At 40.2% G+C, this 24,007-nt stretch overlaps 2 protein-coding genes across 2 annotated transcripts; both read right to left on the reverse strand.

Annotated features, from left to right (window-relative positions):
• Positions 1–366: 366 nt before the first annotated feature.
• On the reverse strand, positions 367–4,107 carry tspan13b (tetraspanin 13b). Its single transcript, XM_030789397.1, has 6 exons — positions 4,045–4,107; positions 2,817–2,984; positions 2,032–2,112; positions 1,496–1,609; positions 1,073–1,183; positions 367–441 (listed from the first exon to the last, which is right to left on the reverse strand). Exons 1-6 carry the CDS (start codon positions 4,105–4,107, stop codon positions 367–369), a joined length of 612 nt encoding a protein of 203 aa, XP_030645257.1.
• A 1,923-nt stretch (positions 4,108–6,030) lies between these two features.
• Positions 6,031–13,296, reverse strand: LOC115824762 (CD276 antigen-like). The gene is made up of 4 exons (XM_030788515.1): positions 13,287–13,296; positions 9,197–9,559; positions 8,215–8,496; positions 6,031–6,155 (listed from the first exon to the last, which is right to left on the reverse strand). The coding sequence occupies exons 1-4, from the start codon at positions 13,294–13,296 to the stop codon at positions 6,031–6,033; spliced, it is 780 nt and encodes a 259-aa protein (XP_030644375.1).
• Positions 13,297–24,007: the final 10,711 nt, after the last annotated feature.

The following is a 24,007-nucleotide window of genomic DNA, read 5'->3' on the forward strand; positions in this document are numbered from 1 at the left end:
TGCCTTAATAGAGATGTATTGACTGCATAAGGAGAGAGGGAGAGAGAGAGGGAGAGGGAGAGAGAGAGAGAGAGTCACTTTCTCACTGACGTATCCTTTGTAATAGTGGTTTTTGCAAAAAGCGTTTCTTTTTTCAGCATACATTATAATACAGCATTGTAATACACAGCATAAGTTTTTGTCTTGACACACACTACACCCTTAAAAACCAAGCACGCATGGCAGTGGGCAAACACAGCCTGATTTCCACTCCAAAGAAAAGACACTCCGTCACTCCATCGTTTACAAAGCTACAAAAAAACAAGTCCAGCAGTCTGGGTACATAGAACAGAACAAGTAGGGTTGCCATGACGACCAAACCTGGGATCACAGGAAAGCGCTGGGATTGGCCCTTGGATCCTTTTGATTCCTGTATCTGTATGTTAGCCACACGCCCAGAATCTGAAACAGGCAGAGCAAGTAACAAACAATGGATCAGGTTGAGTGCAGAGGGCTTTTAAGAGAGGGCTGGTAATTTGTGGAGAGGGCTGGTAATTTGGAGGGGAGCAGAGGGCATAGTGAAAATGTCTGCACGAATGGCAGAGTGAAAAAGCCACAGACGTGTGAACAAAAGTCTGATGGTGAAAGCTTTAACTGTAACTCACATAACACACTGACTGGTGTTAAAAAAACATATCAATTACATTTACACATCTAAATAAATATATGTTTTGTCTTTGTAATACATGCAACACTTTACCTGATTCAGTTCATTTTATAAATAAATATCTGTTTGTTACTTAAAAAATGAAATTACATTTATAAAAACCTTTTAACATGTAATTTAATAAATGAAGCAAACAAAGAACAAAGCAACCAAAAACCCACACAACAGATACGATACCTAAGAAAACAGCAACTGTATCTAAAACCTACTTTAGGGTTACGATATTTTTCTAACACGCACACAAACTACATTGCAGATACATGAAAGGTAACCAACCGTCGCACAGTCTGTAAACTACATACAGAATGAACTGGGGTGATAGAAAAAGAGAGAAAAGAGGAGGGCTATTGTGAAGGGAAGTCTCACCTCAGTGAAGCTGAAAAAAAGGCCAATCCCTCCCACAACTCGCAGCACCTCCCCTGCATGCTCCTGGATCTTAGACGCACACGTACTGCAAGTGTGATGCGAAAAACAAGCCTGCAGGGGGCAAAAACAAGCCAAAAACAGACAGGTCTGTAGTGATTTTCTTTCAAAAAAAGTTAATGGGTTTATCTAAATGGTTCAATTACAACAGCTCAGCTGCTGAAGATTAGGTTACTATGAAAGGCGGGCCAGTGTTTGTCACTGTCTGACAACAAACAACACAGTCAAATAATGTAATCAGTGCTAAAATGACCCCTCCTTGACCATCCCCGTGTATCAGGTAATGACTACCATATGACACAACAACTTTATGAGGTACCACCTAACGAGTCAGCGTGTTTATGTTTATATACATAGTCGGCTTACTGCTTCACAGGTTCCGTTGTAATCCACGTGGGAGAAACCACAGCAGTTGAGGCTTTTTTCCACATCCTTCTGGGTGGTTTGGGAATTGTTCCAGCCCACTTCCACCAAATGATCCTCCAGATACATAAGTAAAAGACAAATGTTTGACCAAACCATTTAGACACAGGATGTTAAAGTACTATAGAGCAACAGGTGGTGAGTTAAGACATAATGGAGCTAAAGCTGAGAGTTTCTTTGAAGGGGAAAAAAACATTTGTCTTTGAAAGAGTTCACCACAGTATCACAATGCAAAACTAAAAATGGAAAATTCAAATGGCATTTATTCTGGGTTGAGAAAGGTCAAAATCCTCTTGCTTTTATTACCTCAAAGCCATTCTCTAAGATAATGGACAACGGTTGACCAAGCTTTTTTAAAGAGAAGAAATGTTGCTGGCCAGCATAATTAAATTGAACGTTTCTGAGTGAAACCTTGTGAGTCTGAGTGTTGCAGCTTCTTAAATATAAAGAAGTTGTTGTGAAGCACAGACGATTCTTACCTGCTGTTCTTTGTTAATGGTCAGACACGCACTGGACACTGAAAACTGGACCACAAACACCATGAACAGGATGATCATATACTGGTAAACCATAATCAAGGAGCTAAATCGACCCCAAAGGAACACATGAGCAGTTTTAGATGAGATCAGTCTGAGAAAAGTGCAAATCAAGTTGCGGTGTGATTTTGTATTTAGCACATCTGCAGAATTTGATATACTTTAGGTCAGTGACCCAAGTGACCTCTAGGTGGCTACAACTATCACCATAGGCTCCGGTCAAACACAGTAGAAAATTACAATGAACTATGCATGTGGTGACCTAAATATGAAAGTGAAATTTCACTTGTAATGAAGGTTGTCAGAGAGACTTCACTTACCAAAGACACTACTGACTATCTAACCAAATGTCCAGCACAGTGGCAGAGACCTGACTGTAAAGTGAAACTGGACACTACAAACACTGATCTTGTTACATAGAGAGGCATGAATGGAAAATGAATGTGCATGTTTCTAAGAGACTCTGAGCAAGAGACTCCTGTAGACTAAAATACTGACACTGAAGAATCAGGTAAATTCAGTAACCAGTCAATTTCAGTTATGAGTTTATTATTTTCAGTTGTATGCAACAGGAGTATGACATCATCACAGGCATCATGTCAGACTCCTGTCATATTACAGAGCCAGCCGCTTGAACTTGACTTTTACATTTTTACTGTAAGGATTGTCTGTTTGTGTGTGTGTGTGTGTGTGTGTGTAGTGCGTGCTGTAATGGAAATGAAGGATACAAAGAAGAGAAGAACTTGGTGGTGTTTCATTGCACCAATGAGTCCAGCCAGGGCAACAAAAAACAGGAAGACACCTACTCCAATAATGCCTCCCACTACCTGAAAACTGGAGACCAAGCCAAACCATTTTCCCCATGCCGCAATGCCGATCATCAGCAAACTCACCATCTGTAAAGGAGATGAGTAAGTTATGCAGATAGATATGGTGAAATGAAATAACATAAAATCTGCTTTTAAGGAGGCAACAAAAACCCCTACACAGTTAATCAAGTCACCAACCATTGCCCCAATGTGCTTTCACAGGAATTTTTGGCTTATTGCTCACTGTGATCTAAAAAAAACCCCGGAATAATAACAATTAGTGGGCATTATAAAAATACCACTATTGCACAATATAACAATGGTATGGTTCAGAATTATCATAATACATTTGTTGACAACCTGTACCACAAATCATGGCAACTGAATATTCTTGCAAAATAGATGCAAGCACCTCCCTCTGTGGATATTTGTATCACATAAAATATACCACAGGTCCTCCAGACAATGACCAAGGAACTCTAGATGAACTTGTAATAAATGGTGATGAAACTGATCCAGAGGGACGCAGAGACCCACCAAAGAGCAAAGGCGGTTCCTTAACCAGAATTTCTTAACAAAAACAAACAAAAAAAATGACTCATTGGTTTAGTATATTAACTTTCTCTAAAGTAGTGGCCAGTCGTAATGAGGTCATTGTCTGGGGTTTTATTTAAGCAAATAGCTCAACTGGTTGGACCGTTGCAATTTCTTTGAGTCAAGTGTGAGTCTTGTGTGACACAGCTTCAAAGTAAGGGAAGAGAGCCGGGAAAGACGATGTAGACGTAAAACCCTAACAAAGACAGGATGTGCCTGGCACGGAGTGTGGGGCCGAGGGGAAAAAACATCAGTCTGGGTTTTATTTTATGATTCCAGTCTAAAATAATGTTTTACAAATGCTACGTGAAATTAAAGCCACTGAGCAGCATCAGACATCATCTTACTCAGCACTCTGCACAATGAATAATTCTGAATAATTGATGTAACCATTCTTACCCCGGCCCAGAGAGCTGCATTATTTACCCACACAAACTGCGGTGCAACGTTTGCAATGGAAACATTTGCGAAAAATACATCAAGTTAAGTCGATATGTTAGATGAAACAGACGCAAATAGTACCATATGGCAATTTCCGCTATTGTATACTTACAACATAAAGGATGTTGAGCGCGCAGAGGGAATTCTTGGAACAGGTGAATCCGGCGCAACCCATGCTGTATATTTTCTTTCCGCGGGACGGTCAACAATTTAAAAACTTACCGATATAAAAACGTGCATATAGGGTATTTTCGAATAGTATTGAAATTCACCGACAGCACAGGTTAGTGGATAAGACACGTCTGGTTGGAGGGTGAGCGAACGAGCATATGATGTGACCGCAGGGTTGCCAGATACCTCTTACAAAACCCCCTTATAAATTAATGGCTGTCAAGTTACTTCACCACTCTTACCCAAAGCAGACAGTAATAAATACAACAGTCATATCCAGGAGTGCAGTGACAGCAAGACACCATCGTTGACAGTACTCTCTGTAATTACATTTAGCAAAGTGTAAGAGATGACAGTGTGGCTACAGTCTGTATGTCTTTATACTCTCTTCATTGCCTTTATCTTTATTGGAGATGCAAATATAGTTAATACAACAAAACATATAGAATCTTCTGTAGATGCCCTGTATCTATTTCGAATTGTTATGCACTAAGCTTGATAAGTAACACAGATGCAGTGGTAGTGAGCAGAAATGCTGCTTATATCTGTGTTGTAATGACACTAAGAACATAAGTAACTGCATTAGCTCTTTGACTATGCTCTAAAAGGAGGACTGGACCAGCATTCATTTTACTTAGTTGTTCTTAATTGTTTACTTAGTCATGTCCCCCAGGTTAATATGCAGAGCGGAGAACCCTTTAAGATGATGACGCGTAACATAGTCTTTGTTTTGTGACACCGTTTGTTCGTTTTTTGTTTCTTCTTCTAATTTATTTTTCTTCTAAAGTTCTTTTGCACACTGATTGCTGTGTCAAATAATGGTAAAAAAAAAAAAGGGAAAAAAAAGACTGCAAGTTTACTCATTGAAATCCAAGATGAATATACATATCTGGCAACCCTAATGAGAGAGAAACAGAGAGTAGCCATTTTTGGTGATTAAATAAGACAGCTCAATGCTGCCTATTGTTTCTTTATTACATTATTTTCATAAGGTGAAATACCAGCACGGCAAACTGCTTTATCTGAGTAGCTTACTACGTGGCTACATCTACAAAAGTGTGGTCATCTGTTAATTCCACTACTTTTACAAAGGGTACCATGGGTGACTACAAGTAAAATATCGAAAACATTACCATATGAAACGACAAATGTAAAACAGAAACTGAAATAACTTAATGTAGCCAAATATAAACGAGAATTCTACATACAGTGCAATATGTTTACATTGCTTAATACACTGCCTGGCCAAAACAAAAGTCGCTGTTTGGATTCGGAGCCTCTGGAGGCAGTGTTATGATCTGGGGTTGCTTCAATCGGTCAGGTCTGGGCTCAGCAACGTTATGTGGCAATAAAATGAAGTCAGCTGAGGACCTGAATGTACTGAATGACCAGGTCATCCCATCAATGGATTTTTTCTTTCCTGATGGCACGAGCATATTCCAGGACAACAATGCCAAGATTCATCGGGCTCAAACTGTGAGAGAGTGGCTCAGAGAGCATGAGGAATCAATTTCACATGAATTTGCCACCACAAAGTCCTGACCTTGACCCAACTGAAAATCTTTGGGATGTGCTGGAGAAGACTTTACGAAGTAGTTCGACTCTCTTACTGTCAACAAGATCTCGGCCAAAAATGAATGCAACTTTGGACAGAAATAAATGTTGTGACGTTACATAAAGTTGTCGAAACAATGCCACGGTGAATGCATACCATAATCAAAGCTAAAGGCGCCTCAATGAAACATTAATGTGTGCGACTTTATTTTTTTTGGCCAGGCTGTGTATTTTATTTTATTGCTTTTTTGTTAGACTGCTAAAACTCCAGACTAATGTCTAAGAGAGTATTCCATAAACTGTGGCCTTGTTTTCAAACTATGTACTCTGAACAATTACTATAGTTTAATTAGTTTAACATCAAACAAAGACATTATTTAGCAACCTTTTTCCCTATTGCTGGGCATAACAATACAAATATTATGAGAAAAAACAAAAGAATGGGACTGAGTATAGCTAGCCTTTCCCGCGGGCAGGTCCCATGGTCTTTTTGGAAAACTGAAAAAAATAAGAAGAAAAAACAACATGATACAATCAGTATTGAAATGTGTCAACAGAACCAGACAGGACAATAACATGTAAACATATATGTGTTGACTACAGTACTGATTTTGAGATTTGAGACTTGTCTTGACAATATTTTAAATGGATGATCTACTGAGAGGGTACACAAACCGAACATTGGTATCATCCTTTTATGTTGCACTGTGACTAGGCTAAATCTAGAAACCAGAATTAAGTGTACAATTGCCTCTGTGAGCGCTAGCTGCCAGGTGGAGTTCAGCTATAGGGGCTTTGTGGTCACGTCTGTCACCAGGCTTATGAAAGAGCTGGGGATCTGTGGCCAAGCGCAGCATAACACCATTATTGCCATATCAGAGACCACTGAAAGAAGCAGCCACTGGCTATGACTGAGGAGGAAAGACCCCAGCTGGGGCCTTGAGGACAGGGGGGTGCAGAGGGAGGTGCACCTGGGATGCCAGGTGTCAGTGATGAGCCCGCCGAAGATGTTGTGGACTTGAATGAAAACAAGGAGGAAGGGGGTGCCCGCTTGATGACAACAACACTGTTCTAGGCCCTGTGGTTACTGCAGTGGATGGTCTAAGTGGTGTAGGATGGGCTACAGACTTGAGAGGCTTCTGCCAGAGTGAGGTTTGGTTAATTGTTTGCATTGTGTAGCAATGAAGTTTGGTTGGTTGTATGTACTGTGCAGTAATGGGACCTGATTAGTGGTATGAGATGTGTAGCTGTAAAGTGTAGCTAACTGAATGTACTGTACAACAATGAATTCAGTTAGTTGTGTGCGTTGTGTACTAGTGTGGCTCAATCAGTTGGGGAAGAAGTTTAGAAATGAAGGTTGGATTGTTGCATGAGCTGTGTAGTTGTGAGTTTTGACTTGTTGTGTGCATTGTGTGTTCTTGGCTAGTTGGGTGTGGTTACTAAATTTCTTTCGGGATCAATAAAGTATGTATGTATGTATGTATGTATGTATGTATCTATCTAGTGTGGGTTGACTGGCAGTGAGGTCAGGTTAGCTGTGGTGAATTTTTATTAATTGCGTGTGTAGCAGTGCTGTGTAGCAGTGAAGGTTGGTAGTCGCATGTGTTGTGCAGTGGTGTGGCTTTGGTTAATTGCGTGTATTGTGTAGCAGTAAGGTTGGTCATTTTTGTCACACTGAGGCTTGGTTAGTTGAGTCTGTTGTATCGCTGTCAGGTTTGGCTAATCCTGGGCATGACATAGTGGTGAGGTTTCATTAGCTGTGAGAGCAAAGAAAGAGGGTGTCTATTTGGTTACCCAGAGAGATTGATAAATCACTCAAGATGTACTGAACAAATGCCAATCAGTGAGGGGATTAAACCAAATCCTGATAAGCTGAAGTAATGAAAGAGACAACTGGGATATCCAGTTTTTTGTCCGTCATTATAACCTGCATAGACTTTTTTTTTTTGCATTTCAGTGGTCATTTTCTGTAGAGCACATGGTAAGCTATGTGGTTTAAAAAAAACCCACTACAAATAAGGCTTATCATTACTATGTGTTGCTGGAGGGCTTAAACTATCGATGATTTAAGTAATTGCCACAACCAGATTAAACAATTAGTGTCTAATTGATACTCTAATTGTATTATTTGGCCAATAGGGAAAGAAGCTATAGAACTTCCAAAACAAAGATCATAACTGTGAGTGAAAATGGGTGACACTATTCACTGTTTACTTTGCACACAAGCAAATATTAATGTATTTTGCATAACATCAGTGTCTAAACAAACCATACATCCAAGAGCACAGACTGGAATTTAAAATCATCAAAACATAAACTATTTAATTACACGGTTTGCATTTAGAATGTAGCATATGCATTTTTTTTCTCTTGGCAATCAAAATTGTTATCTGCTTGCTTCCCATATCTCTCCTGTGGAACAGTTGTGTGAGACATTGGTGGCATAAAAGGCATTCTATAACTCCATTCATTTATAAAAAATGTATTCCCTAGAGCACCGGATGGCATACATGTGTTTACATGTACAAATAGGATCTGCGAGGCAGCAGCGGTTTACCATGGTGTAGCGTGACAATCCTCTCTAAAACCTGATGCAGCAGAGGGTTCCGTAAGGTAAAAGTAAAGTTTACTCCTTGTGAAGGGTCTGCAGTCAGGAGTGTGTTGAGCTTCAGGAGGCCCTGGTCTTGGTTGTCCTGAAGTATCTGTGATTTATGGGTCAGGTTCTGACCAGAGAGATCCTTCCACTCAATGTCTGGTTCTGGATAACCCTCACTCTCATACTGGATAATTAGATTAGCGGAGTCAATCGCAATGGTGAGCCTTGGTTCAGTATAAAAAGCTGAGGAGGGTATGAAAGGAGACAAGATGAAGAAAGATTAAGAAAAAGACCAAGGCTGCGTCCAAAACCTCATACTACATACTGCACACTAAACTTGCATTGAAGTACGTAGTGCGGAGTACGTACTAAAAGATTTTAGACAAGAAAGTATGCTACAATTTGGATGCACTAATGAGGTAATCAAATTGCGCCACATTTTTGCGCGTGAGCTTTATAATCGCAGTTTAATGACGACTACCTGTAAACAGAAACAGCTGTACATTTAAACACCGCATCAGAAACGCCCCTTTTTTCCATATAGCCTTATGGGATTGAAAAGTGTCCAGTGCTCGCATACTTCGTTTTTCCAACGGAATTAGTATGTCATCCGGGTACTATTCACATACTACTCTATGCATACTATGTATTTGGACGTACTACTAATGGTGGCGTACTGTTTTGACGTACTATTTAGTACGATAGTATGCGGTTTTGGACGCAGCCCAAGTCTTCTTAGCCAGGGGGGGTTGACAAAACAACTGAAAAGGGCAAGTAAAGACCAGCCATTGTATCAAGTCACTGCATGATTTGGAGGCCAACCTCAAATATGTTGACTCAAAACAATTTATCATCTCTTGGTTTCCTCTCACGCTAACTCGAAATGTGTTGCAACCTTTCACCACAGGAAACACAAGTGTGACATAAATGGATAGTGAGTTACCTCCATAGTTCAGTTGAACCACTGCTTTATCTGTTCCCTTTGAGTTGCTCACAGTGCACATATGCTGACCTTCATCACTGGGTCCTACATCAAACAGTAGGAGGGAGGCATTGCCTGTTAGGAGCTCTGAAGAATTCATTCTGGTTCGGTTGTGGTAGTGCGAACTCTGCTGTCCAAGCTGATCTACTCCATAGTAAAAGCTGTGTAGAACTCTGGAGCTGTCAGCTCGTTGCCATGTTATGACCAGATCATTCAGGCTGGAGTCTGAACCGGGAGTGAAAAGACACTGCAGTAATGCTGGACGACCACGGACTGCTGTCACTTGTCTCTGGGGAGTTTTCACTTCAAAGGCAGCTACTGTGACTGTCACGGATCAAGAAAGTAATTTTTCGTTGGTGATATGTCATATTCATGATATATACATGAAGGGTTGATTACACAACTTTGTGTTAAATAACAAATAATATTTTATTTGCTGACATGCACATTGTCTCTAAGGTTGAAATAAGGGATAGATGGGTTTGATTCTAATTTCAGTCACTTATGGTAGGCATTACTTTTGAAAGGCAGAGGACACATGGATTTCACCTCTTAGCTTTTGCAGCTTGCCCGAAGAAAGAGGACTATTTTGAAGTGACTAAAATCTCAGCTCGAAAGACATTTTATGCAATAAAAATACCTTTTTTTACCTTTTCCTGCCTCCACTGGCCATGTTTTTGAAAAAAAAAAAAAGAGTAAAAACTTGGACAGTTTGTGTGGAATAATCACACATATCAAATGGTTCAACAACAATGTAAGATAGTATGTAATAAAAATTTAGAAAGCAACATTTTGTTTTGCTTTATTCCTGTAAGAAAAGTAATAATAATACAGCCAGCTCCAACAACTGGTTGTAACATACCATCAAGATTAAATGGACTGTACTTGTTCCCACCAAAAATGGTATCATCAGACATCCAAGACACTGACACGCCTCTGACTGATGAGTAGTTTTACAAACCATCACAAACAAAGGACACAGACTAGCATAAAAATGTGCAGAAAGACTTAACTTGTTGTCTGTGTACAGAGATGATCATTGTGATTTGGTATGACCTTTCCCGTAACTGCTCCTACAGAGCCCACGCCAAGCGGTCATCAAGAAAACCTCAGCCGAAATACATACAGATTCACATGGAAAGAACCCTGGGAATATGGTGTATTGGAAAAATACACAGCGCTAATCAGAGGCCTCTTGTATCAAAACTCTGTAGTCCTGTACCACTGCAACTCGGATCATTGAGCTGAAGCCTAATTATTAGTAGAGCCTGACCGATACAGGATTTTTAAGACCGATAATGATTTCGATATTTGAAGAATTAAAAATCCACACTGCTGCCACACTGTTTCACAAATAAACCTACAATCAAGTTTGTCAACAGCTTGGTCTACACCACTCAACTACCATAACGTTAAACATAATTTTGATGTTTGACTGTCTGAAGGCTACCCACTTTCACGTTACTGCACACAAAACCAGGCATGGCTGACATGAATGTCATAACATGGTTGAAGGATCCGTCTGTAATATTCACATAGAATATATTGGTAAGACTTGTTTAAAGGCAGTGTTATAAATATGAGATGGTAACACATATCCCTAATGGATGCTGAAGTATGCTTGATTGCTATTGGACCATAGCACACGCAGACAAGAGTTTGTCAGCGCAGTCTCAGGGTGTGTGAAGTAGCCTTCCTGCAAGACAGTCAACATGTTTGAGTCCGGAACACCAAATAAATACTTTGAGTTGTAGTACGTTGTTGTCTGGAATTAATCTAGGTACATATTGTATAAAACAAGACACTGTCTTCCGTCTCTCCGTATCTTTTTCAATTGTAATTTATTATATCAACGCCGATACGGATTTATCCATTTGCTCACATCAGCCGATAATATCGGTAGTGATAGGATGTTCAATCACGAAGCTCCGAAGCTTGCATCAAATTGCCATTACCACGTGACTGATGACGTCCAAGGCTTCGGACGTCACTGAAACACCAGGAAGGGTTTGACTGATTTGAGGGTTTGGCACTGTCCCGTGCCCCAGCTAGTGGTAGTGAGCCGAGAGATACTGAGTTGTAAAATATGGAGATTACAAGTAGAAAGCAGCGATCGCGAATGTGTGAATATTTCGACCTGTTGGCCACCAGCAAATACTATTTTTCTTTAGTATTTGGACTTTTGAAACAAATAACAGTAGTAGTTGTTGACTTTATTGGTTTTTATTCTTTATTTTGAAACCAAGACCCCCTCAACTGAAAATTGGGCATAGCAAAAACTGTTAATTTAGAAACATCATGACAAATTTCAAGCTAAATGAAGCATAGGATGCACATAATGTTTGTGTGATATCATAAGATGCTTTCCATTAATAGGTAAAATAGTATATTTTTTGAGGGAATAGTTATATTGTAGTAAACTGAGACATATTACAACATGTACACTTCTGGAAAAACTTTAATGAGTGACCAATGGATACTAAAAGATCAAAATGAACAGACAAAGTGTTCTTAGGCTTTAAGCGCACACATCGTATCAAAACTGAAATCAACGAGGCGTTGTATGCATTCTCTCTCCGCAGTCTCGAGTTCATGGCTGCCATAATTTCTGCAAACCACCAGATGTCACTGTGCTTCGAAACGTCGCATCTTTTTTCGGCACAATCAGGAAGAAGCCTCAAAAGCTTCACAAGGCTTTGTCCGCCCATCTCTAAATATCGGCATGCCGATTTATCGGTCGGGCTCTAATTATTGTGGCCAATTTATACTTCTGCATCGTAGCCTATGCCGTAGCTGACTCTCACCTCGTGTTGACGCAGAACGCAACAACTGTGATTGGCCCGCTTGGTAGCATCACCTTCCTTCTGCTGAATTGGTTCAATGGGCCTCATTCACCAACCATTCTTATGGCTAAATTTGTTCTTAAAACCCACTTACGCAGTTTTCTGACATTCAGCAATGCTTTCTTATTTGGGATTTGTTCTTAGGTAAGAACAGAATCTACGCACACTCAAGAGCACCATTGAGGGCTGACATGTTTGTGCAAAATAATTGTTTATTGCGTTTTCTTCAATTCTACTGTTGTAAAATGTTATGGGATTTCAATTACAATAATATTTATAATCTATAATATTTTTAATAATCATTTTCATTAGTTTACAAAGCGTTATGGTCTTTTCGATTACATAGACACTAACAATTCACGTAACACTCCATAATGTGGTGCATATTTACCTCAACCTGGTAGGTTATGTTTTTGGTGCGGTTTGTTGGTTTGTTTGTTGGTTTGTCTGTCCATATCAGCAGGATTAAGGAAAAACTACCGGGCCGATTTTCATGAAACTTGGTTCATCGCGGGCCAAGGAGAAACCCTCTAAATTTTGGAGCTGATCCGGGTCACGGGGTGGAACCACTGGTGGTGTGGGGCATAGCCGAATGTTCTCTGTAATATCCATAACATAATGTTATCTGTGGTATTGAAATTAATCAGAGGAGACATACACATGCACTCACACACTGCTTGTGTACTGATATGCTTGTGTATACATCCTGAACTGAATGCACCATATAGGCTATGGACATCCCGCCAGAATGTACATGCCTCTGTTCTGTGCATTATTCCATATAGGTACATTTCCTTTACCCTCAGATGAGTACGGGTTTTATGCTTACCACATAATAATTCATATTAATTGGAGTTAAAAAGAGTCCACTCGCTTAAGCGGTCTGAAGAGTAAGTTTGGAATTTCTGTTATCTATGGCAAACAGGGTGGAAGGGCTTGGGTATCGGAAGTATATCTGTGTGTGCGAGAAACTGATTTCTCTAGTCTAGTCTAGCCAGTCAGGCAGGCAGTAACATCAAGACCCAGCCACAACAACATCTTGTGTGCATGGAGCGGCTCACAAGGAGCAGCTCCTCTAGTTACTCTTTAACATCAGAACTCAGTTTAGATGCTTTGATAACTTCGTGTGCAAGAGGAGGTATATTCTCAATTCTCTCTACTTCTGCTTCGATTGTATCATCATTTTAACTTCAATAAAGACGACTGACCACAAGCCATCGTCGTGCCTGTTTATTATTTTAACATCAAAAACATCGATGCCCACCAATGGCAAAGTGAACTGAATTTGTTGCGCACAGGCTACCCGTCGTAATTACACGGAATGGTGTTCCGCACCGCGAGTAAAAAGGTGGACCTTGGCAGGAGGTCTGCGTTCTCCAAGTGCCCCTCACGCTATTCATACTTTTGTACAATGGACAAAAAGAGCAGTATGAGAATATAACAGTTGATGGAGACTGGGATACGTGAACAGTAGTTTTACATACACTACTTAGTAGTTTTACATACACATACACTAAACCAGACAGGTTGTAATGCAGGTGTCTGACAATCAGTCAGTTCTACTTCTATTCATATGGATAAATATTAAAATACCTGGACAGAGCAGACGCAGCCATCGTAGCCTTTGCTTTTGTCTGCTTTGAACCAATAAGGCGGGAGCAGGTGATGGCTCAAATTACTTGTTGGTTGTTAGAAAAGAATTTAGGATTACGAGAAATAAAGTCGGAATTGTGACAAGTAAAGTTTACGAGATTACGAGAAATAAAGTTGCAATGTCGCAGACACATGCTTCCATAGACTTTTGTGTGTGCCCATGGCCCTGCCGTCTTATGCCCTTTTATGGCAATTGGCGGGCGTTTAACTATGCTAATTTGGGACAACTGGCACGCGCTTTCAACTTGCGAGAACAACGGGATTCATCATTGTAAGAACAAAAGTGCGAACAAATTTGCGGTTTAAGAACACGTCATGAATTCCACGTAGATTTTTTCTTAAGACCTCTGTCAAGAACAAATTTAAGAAAAAAATAGGAAGATATTGGAGAATGAGGCCCAGTGGTCGCACAGACCAACTCCTCGTCTTCGGTCTTTTCTGCGTTGCAATAATTTCAGTAAAAGTAACTGTTGTTCAACATTTATTATCTCCAACTCCAGCATTATCCGCTCAGTTTCAGTCGCCACTGAGAAATTTCCGGCAAAATGGCGAACTGAGCGTATATCAGCCTTTAGTGTCTTGATGGATAGTGAGAGGTGTGTGTAAGCGTACATGCCTGTGTGCAGAACCTGTCCCTGATACACCCAGAGAACTTTTGGCAATATGTCACTGAGACTACTAGCCTACAAGAAGACTAGAAGATAAGTTGTTAATATTTCTTTGTGCAAGCACTGCTGAGTTCTTTCAGTCATACATGTTTATAACGAGCCCAGTTCTGCGCTCAAAGTCTAGACCCAATACAGAGTGTGTGTCTGGAAGCCAGGAAACCCTCTCCTTACAATTACTGACATTTCAGCTCAATGCCATGCCATTCTTAGACTACGGAAAAAAATGTTTTCGTTTTCAATTTCTGCGCCTTCCTCGGCTGAGAGTTTGTATGTAATTACTTTTCATTTTCTGTTTGTCCTGTACTGCTTAAGGAACAAGCGTAAATTTGTTGAGTTGTTCTATAACTCAGAGTAAAAAAGGCCGTCTATATGTCAGTCATCAACCTCATGTTTTCACAGACTTCGCTGATTTAATTCTTTGCCTCTGTAGCCTAGAGTAGCTATAAATCATGGTTATTATGGTGTCGTGACAAACAATGGTTTGCTACACAGATAATAGGAACACAGTGCAATTTATGGTTTTGTAGAGCGAAAACATTGTATTTTAAGAACTTGATGGTTAGCTTGGCCGCATGTTTTGATTCTGAGACATGACTGGCACTGATGCGTCCAGGGAGACTAAACGTACGGGAAAATAGGGACGGACTGAATATTCTTAACCAAAGTTATCGTCGTGTTCATCAACGATAAACAAAAAACTACCTGAACACAAACGGTAGCTACTAACAAAACCATACTTAGCCAAAGAAAATTGCGAAGTAACATCCCTAACTCGATCAAACGCACCTGGTTCGGCGCTGTGCTGATACCCGTGTTGACAACTACAAACTAAAATTCAGTTCCACTGTAAAGAAAAACATTAAATTCAGCCAACACACACGACAGATAGACGACACAAAACAATTCCTACTTAAATTTACAATAAAGTGCAATAAAGTGAGAACATTGATGCTATTTTCACCGTGACATCCAAGTGCATTGTAAAGTAGTTACAAACTTTAATGTGCCTTTCATTCGAAAAATCGGCTTTCATTTGATCCCATAGACTCGCAGATACTATCTTGCAAAACTTTACCGTAGTAGCTGAAATATGCTGAAACTGAGTTAGGCAGAGGTTTGTGTTCCTGCACTCTATTTGCCATTGAACGACCGCTTTTGGTCAAACAGACAAGATGTTTTTCAAACTAGCAGTAAAGGTAGTGGTAGTAAAATGGTCACGTAACAGATAAGTAAAAACAAGGTATGACAATTAACAGATGCTTAAGAAATATAACCTACCAGACAACACATGGCTAAAGAATTTGAGGATAAGTAGCGCAGATAAAAGAAAGGAACGAATAACAGAAGACATGCTGTTAGATCGAAAAGCCATGTTTACGTGATTGAATTGACTAGATTTAATGATCAATTGCGCAATCCTCACAAATTATCGAAACGTATTACTAAAACGCTTACCTCCTAGACAGATCACATACAAAATAGAGTACATATTTAGTACCAGGTACTCGAAGTGCACGAAGACGTGAGAACCAAGACATCTGAAAACTTTGTGAGGCAAGTGTGGGAGTGGACATAGAGTTAAAAAGGGGAAAGTACAATGGCGAGAAAGCGGTCAGTTGTCCCAAATGCTTCGTAATATGTCAATAGTCAAGTACGAATCATTACCAAAAAGTTGTGTAGTGTACTTGATAATATCCACAGAAACATTTATTCACGAGCAGTCTTTCTTTCTTTCTTTCTTACTTAAATACTCACTTCTTACTGGATTATTTTAAAAAAAATGGAAATATAATAGATTTCCAGTTTGAATTCTATTTTTCTACAGTCTCAAAGCCACATCCATATTCTCACACCATGTGTATAACAATTTGGAATTACCGTGAGACTGCTGTCCTGTTTTAAGTTGTGACATTTTAGTGTAGAACAAGGGGAAGAGTAAAACGCACATTAAAAGAACAGCAGCCACGCTCTGTCTGAGAGAGCATTTTGAGTTACACACTAGATGGCACCACATGTATAGGTTATTTATCGTTACAGTGCAGCCTACTGTTAATGTAAGATATACAATCGTTAAAAACACTTCCTCTTGTGTTGCCCTAGTCTTTTGCAGTTTTGAGATAAGTGTTTGAATGTTTAACATAAGTTAGTCTTTTTTTCTCTCTCTCTACCGAGAGCTAATTTGTGCATACAACTTTGATACCACAGCAAATATATGAATGGTCACTGGTCGCAGAACATGGCAACAATAATAATGGTTAATGCTAATTGTTTCTGACTGGCAACTTTGAAGACAATACTTATAGAGACTTTTCTCCTGATTATCTTTTCCGTATAATCCCCAAGGCAGTGTTCTTCAGTGCCACACTGTTAGTTGATTGGTTATAGTCATTAGGGGAATAAAACAAGTCTTTGATTCCATCACCAGAGGGTCTCCTTGGATGTCCTAATACTCCATATAAATTCTCATGTTTACAAACAATAATTCAGTAAATATTTTGTCCCCAAACAGCGGGATCTCATATAGTTGGCATTAAGTCTTCGTTGTTCCAGGTTGCTCAGGAACACCTCCCGCCGCCGCCACCTCCACCAGTAGTCCTGTTCATGTTGCGCTGTTCTCTCATAAAAGCCACTCTTCTACATTCTCTTTAGCTGCCCCCGTGTGCCGCTGCTGTGGTTGGCTGGGTAATTGTTCTCCCCCTGCTGATGTGTGATTCTGTCTCATTAGAGTAATGCCAACAGTGAAGCACAGAACAAAGGGATCAGAATCTCTAAACCTGTGAAATATTTTCCAAATAAGACCAGAGGGAAGAAGAATGGAAGAGCAAGAGAGAGAGAGAGAGAGAGAGAGAGAGAGAGAGAAGGATAGTACATTGCCCTTAAAAGAAAATGGTGACAAACAACTGCTTTTACTGCTGTTGTTGTCCTGTTTCGCCAGAATAAAACCACAAAAAAACCCTCAAAAAACCCCACAACAACAGCAACAACAACAACAACAACAACAGAAAAACCCAGCGTGGCAAAGAGGGAAGCAAAAATGCGCTGTGCATGCCCTGAATCTGTCAGGCCCTCCTGTCCTGAGTGTTTGGCATTACTGAGGAATACCTGAACAGCACTCTGTGTACAGGCTGACTGAATTCTATTCCCTACAGTGAATAATCAATTTACTGTGAGCAAAAATTTAAGTTATAAGATTTTTTTTTTTCATTTTTATCTACATTTATAAATTCATAGAGCAATCCACTTTTCTTGCACACTTCCTGTTTTGTAATGTGAGTTCTGTTTTAAAGACTAGCCTCAGTCCAGACAGCCTGAGCCATTTGACCTTGTGCATATTTTAAGCCCAGGACACAAATGAAGAGAGAGAGCTACACATTTTCTCACGCAGTGACAAAGAAGGCATTGTGATACACCAGAAAAATTGTGACTATGACAACAGTGAACATTCTCACTCACTCACTCACTCACTCACATTATCTAAGCCACTTATCCTGTTTAGGGTCGCAAGGGGTGTTTGAGCCGATCCCAGCATTCATTTGGTGGGGAAACACTGTGGACAGGTTGCCAGTCCATCACAGACAGTGAACATTGTTTATGCCAAATACAAAAATTTATCACAGAAGAAGCACAGGGTTTCATTTCTGGCCAGTCTCCCTTGCCCTTGCTTTAGCTACTTCCAAATATATATCGAAGAATTGACCAGTAACTTTCTGTGTCTTGGATGTTGAGGTGAACTTAGATTCTAGAGCACAGTGTAACCTCAAAGAGGTCCAAGTGGCACTGTGTGTTTGAGATAATGGCTTGGCTGTATCTGGCCACAAGTGACTTCTTTCTGTTCTGTCAACAAGTCAAAAAAAAGTCCTCTCTAAAGTAATGGTAGCTTCCTCCGGGAATAGGCTGAGTGTCCACAAAATGTACCGCTTGCATAGGAAATAAATTGAGGCTCCTGGAAAAGATTCCATTAAAAGATTGCGTTCCCCTGGAAATTTTACAGAAGGGGGGGGGGTAAAAAGGATTAAACTTAATGATTCAGTGGTCTTTTGACTTGCACGTGCATTTCCTAAATGCCTTATTGATAATGTACACTCTGCCACCAAAGTCAAAAGTAAAAGCCATTCCATCTCATCCCATCCCATTGCCGGTGTTGGAATAGAACTTAAGTTCTCAGCGCTGTGTTATCTTGAGATGCTGCTACCCATGGCTCTGTGGCCATCTTCCAAGTGATGGTGCATTATCACTCTCTGCCGTCCCCAGACAGCACACTCTCTCTCACTTATGCCACCACTGTGTTGATTTTTACCGACCTGTTACACCAGCAGATGATCTCTGAGGCTCTCAGAGGGCAAGAGCCCATCCATTTACAATGTGAGGAGCGGCCCAAGTGCTTAAAAGGTTTTCATACCACTTTCTTCTCCCTCCGAAATGCCAAAGCAGCTATTCAGACTCTTGAATGTAGACTTAGGGCAAGAAGTAGAACAAAAACAAGTGCAATAAATATCGCTAAATCTCACGGAATGTTTATTGTAAGATAAAATAATTCAAAGTTGGCCTTGGCTAGTTTATAACTTGAAAATTCAGCGGCTGCCAAATCAAACAGTAAAACAATTAGACTATAGTTTTGTTTAGCTGACCTACCTTCTACCAGACTAGTTTGAACTTTAGGTCACTATTGTGTGAAAGAACCCACCATTCATTTGAGAAACTGGAATGCTTTTCATGTGAAGTCCCAAAAGCCTGCACTCATTGACATCTTCTAAAATGTGTTTATCTGCTCTTATTTGAATGAGATTTGGTATGGTCTCACTTTGTCCCATTTCTCAGTATCTCTCTTATATCCTTGTGATGGGTCATTTACACCCCTGGTCCTCTGTGTGTGTTTGTCTGTTTGGCAGACTCAGTGTGTATCTGTTAACACGGAGAGGACGACATCGATTTAGGGCCCGAGGGTGAGAACCACGGTCAAGGTCAAGCTGTCAAGTGTTTAGGACTCTTGTTGAATCTCTGACAGGTGATAAGGATCAGACACAGCCTGGCCTAGTGTGGCTGTCTGCTCCTCACTCACATTTTACTCGCCTCCCCTTTCCTCTCCTTTTTTTTTGTTCATGAGGAGAAGAATAATGAATTGAAATAATAAGCTCAGTTCTATCTATCTATCTATCTATCTATCTGTCTATCTATCTATCTATCTATCTATCTATCTATCTATCTATCTATCTATCTATCTATCTATCTATCTATCTATCTGTCTATCTATCTATCTACTTCCTTCCCCCTTTAAGTAAAATACATAACCATTAGCATCTGTATTTCCTTCCTTCCTTACATAACATTTGAGTTTCCTTTTTGTGAATTTATTTATATCGATGCATAATTAACAACGAGAGAGAGAGAGAGAGAGAGAGAGAGAGAGAGAGAGTAACAAGCACATCCACACACCAATAGCTAATTACTCAATTTGAATCCAACCTTGGGCAATAATGACTACCTGCAAATACTGAACTTATTCCCCTGGGCCTCTGTGAAACTACAGTGTTAGTGACCTTGGAGTTAAAATGCCAGCTGTGCTCTGATAGACTGGTCATGTACAGAGAGAGAGAGAGAGACAGAGAGAGAGAGAGAGAGCTCCTAAGCTTTAAGACAGACCAGACAACAGGGGAGCTAATCTTATTTCACAGGTAATTAAAAGCCCGTTAATACACCAGAACACGGCATTACTGAGGTCGAGAGTGAGTGACATGAATGGCAAATACCATTCAAGGACACAGCAATTCTCAAGTGAAAAAACAGAGAACTACTGGTGTCAAAATATGGGTGATGAAACAGGCAGAAGTTCATTGAAGCCTGTTGTATTTGACCACTGGGGCATGCAGAATACTGGCCGGTCATCCATAATGAGATTATATGAAGAGCGCAGAGCAACCTTGGAACCCATTTATCTTAGTTTTTATTTTTTTGTATAAACAAGTCAGAGGCTTGCTAAAACCGCCTGCCCACATGCTTATTGTATGAATCAGTCAGATGCCGTGAGTGCCTAGACATACAATCATCCAGCCATAGGCAACCAGCTTGTCCCCAGGCTGAGCTTATCTAACTCAATGTGACAAGCACAGTCAAGCTCCATACCACATATTAGGCCCAGTTAGTGTGGCAGCCAATCAGGAATACCTGAAAAATCAGACAGCTCAAAGTAAATGATAACTCATCTTTGAGACAAAACAGCTACAAGATACCCTCAGTGTAAGGACAAACACACATTTAAAATGTGGCATGAAAGATTGTTGTCTGTAGCACAGTGGTTTATTCTCACTGGACCTTGCAGTAGGTGTCAAGTTGCCTTTATAACATTTTCTGACAATTTCTGCTTGAAGGCTCAGAGATCAGGTGAGGAGGATTTTTTTTTTAATGCATTTCATATCTGAACTAGATAAGAGAGAGAGACAAGCATGAAATAAAATCCCTCACATGGAACCCTGGTGTGGCAAAAGTGAAATTATTAATCTTGCATTCCTATGTCACCTTTAAAGTACCTGTTAATGCAGAATAATATTCAACAGGCTTTGACACTTTGAAAAGTTGCTTTTGATTAGTCGTGTTTCCCCCCCCCCCCCCCCGACTCCTTCCTTTTGTTGCAGTTTTAATGATCCAGACAACTCAAATTAGGCCACATTCCACCTTCCCTTTCTTTTTTTTAATTTTTTTTTTTCAACCATCAAAGTTTTCCTTGTTAAATATTGGGAGTGTGTCAAGCTTTGGGATTGTATGCCATTAGCTGGGGATAATAGTGTGGAACATTGTGGATCATTACACACAACTGACAGTCTCCACTCCTCTGAAGCTCTACCACGGGGTCGTTCCTTTTCCACCTTCTCCCTGCCATAACGAGGGGAACTATTGGAGCCAAAGCTCAAAAGGTGCATCGAAGACAGACTTGACATTCACGCCGGCTCTGGGCTTGCATGCGCATGATCAAAGAGAAACCAGAAAAGGAGATAACACACAGCATTTTATTCTCTCACCTCACCCTGTGTTTATATGGAGAACTTTGAAAACTGTTGCCTTTGAAGTGATTATTTCTGCATCATTAGCGTATCTGAGCAAATGTGTTGGACCTTTTTTTCAATGTTTTTTTTCTTCGTATATTTCTTTCGAAACATTTTTTTTTTTTGCCTGGGGGGCCTTGAGCAGGTGAGGGAGAATCTAAACCTGTACTGATTAATTATCAGAGGTCTGGTGTCTACTGAAACTCTGAAATGAGAGAGAGAATGTGTTGTTCTTTGAGAAGCGTCAAAGGCCCCTTTTAAAGAAGACTGGTATGGACATTTCAACAGACTGTAATCCATTATTTAGATGCTCCCCATTGGATTCTAAGATGTTTTCATTTTATATGCCAGACGCATTCCAATCCAGGTGAGTAAAGCACCGAAAACAGTTATAGGAGATCCGAGAATGTTTTTAGTGGCAGACTTAGTCTGTCTGAAACATTCTGTGTTTTCGTCTAAATTTACGATTCTCAGTTACCTATAAACTCTTGTGACTCTCCCCCTCTCATGGCAGACACCTTGGTCAAGGTGCGCGAGGTTAGCACCAACTTCCTCTGATGTGTTTGAAGGCAGCCACTCCATTACTCTGTTTTTAAAACCCTCTGAGCTCCCTAGCTTCTCCAGCACCTTAACGCACTGGGAGAACTTGGACGATATCCACAGCAACATAGGTACTGACAGAAATGCCAGTGACCACCAGTGAGAGGAATGAAAGGAAAAGGAAGCCTGGCTGGCATACTCACTCAGGGGGGCACTTTCAGTTATGCCCCCACAGCTGGGTGTTTGTCTACAATGCACCCCTGCACTGTCTTAACCACGCATGCCACTGTGAGGCTGTGTGTGAAATGTTCTTTGGGGGGTGGGTGGAGGTAGTGGAGGTGGTGCGGGTTTGGGGGGGAGGCGTATGAATAACCATTGTCTGCAACAAGCAGGGCATGGGGAGAGCTGTAACACAATAGCCCCCCCCCCCCCCCCCCCCCAGTTTTGTCCACTTAAACAAAGACCGATGGAAAGAAAGATGGAAATGAAGGATTGGGCAAGCATACAGAAGGAGGATGGCATTATTTCTCCAAAATGTTAATGTGGAAGCTGTACTAAGAAACAAAAGTTTGTGTGTGTGTGTGCGCGCGCGTGTGTGTGTGACCAGGACTCCCCGTTGGTGCCTTTTTGTTTCTTTTGAGAGGCACCATGGTTACAGAATGATGAAACAATGTAGGAAAGTCTTGAAAATATCTAATGTGACTGTGAGAATGACATTACCTAAAAATAGTCAATGAATGAGTTATTTTCCAGTTTAAGTATGTGTCAGCAACTGGTGACTGTTTTTTGCCTTATACATGTAAAAAACAGAAAGAGAAATATAAAAGGTCAGTTGTTCCCCAATAAAGAGCTAATGGTTATAACTGAATAGCCAAGATAAAAATAGCCAAGGTAAATCTTTTTCATTTTATCACACTAAAGCATTGTTTCTGTGGGTGCACTTTGTAACTAAATTTATCTTTAGACTTGAGATTTCCTGCCTATATTTTTCGTTACTTTACATGAATCATCCAGAGGATATCATAGGTTTTTTTCACTTTGCACATATAACTATACAGTGTGATCATAAATTAATAGTCTAAAAGGACCCAGTTTTTCTTTGCTCTCACTGCATGCAGAACACCCAATAAAAAGATGAAAATGAAATCAGCTGGTCCCTAGTAAACTGGTCCACAGTCGTTTTGTCCCCAAGGTGATTGTCCCATTTACTATATAGAGGCGTGTTCATCATTCATGTCAACACAAAGGTGCAGTTTCCTTCATCTCCAGCAGCCTGGTCTTGTTTAACACAACAGTTAAACAGTTATACTGTGTTCTCCTCTCTGGCTGCACTTAAATGCCCAAGGAGGCTGCTTCAAACTGATGACAAAAGGTACAGTGCAATAACTAACACACAGAGTGAGAGTGAGAGAGAGAGAGAGAGAGAGAGAGAGAGAAAGAGAGAAAGATGGAGAGATGGAGAGACAGGGAGAGAAAGAAGTTCCATACATAAATGTTTTTATTACTCAAGACATACATCCTGACCTCTTGTTAGTGAAGAGAGCTTTAGGCAATGTAAGGGACATTCTCTTAGAGATTTTCCATCCAGGTGTATTGGAAACATATTTGCTAGTTTCCTCTATTGAAAGACATCATTTCCTTTTTGGTTAACAGTGTGTCTTTCAATAAAATATCTTTTTTTCCCCTTTTTGTTTTTTTTTTTACTCAGGGAGTTGTTTGCTTCATTAAAATTGTGGGCCTGAGAGAATGTCAGCAATGCACTGAGCACTGAAGGGAACAGAGGTTGTGTCGATTTCCAAGCAGTTGTGCTCCCAAAACCACATTACAAATGCTCTTGTTGTCCAGATGTGACACTACAAATTCCATATCAAATTGAGCTTCATATCGAATTTCCAGTGTCTCGATTATTTTTTTCAAATATAAATAAATGAAGTGCCAGCACAGGTAGAAGTCTGTTACTGCTTACTAATAAACACAGATACGCTGTCAAACATGATTTCTTTTTACTTCAAAACTGTGCCACATACATTT

This window comes from Chanos chanos, chromosome 12, assembly GCF_902362185.1.
Source record: "Chanos chanos chromosome 12, fChaCha1.1, whole genome shotgun sequence".
In the NCBI taxonomy this organism is placed as follows: Eukaryota; Metazoa; Chordata; class Actinopteri; order Gonorynchiformes; family Chanidae; genus Chanos; species Chanos chanos.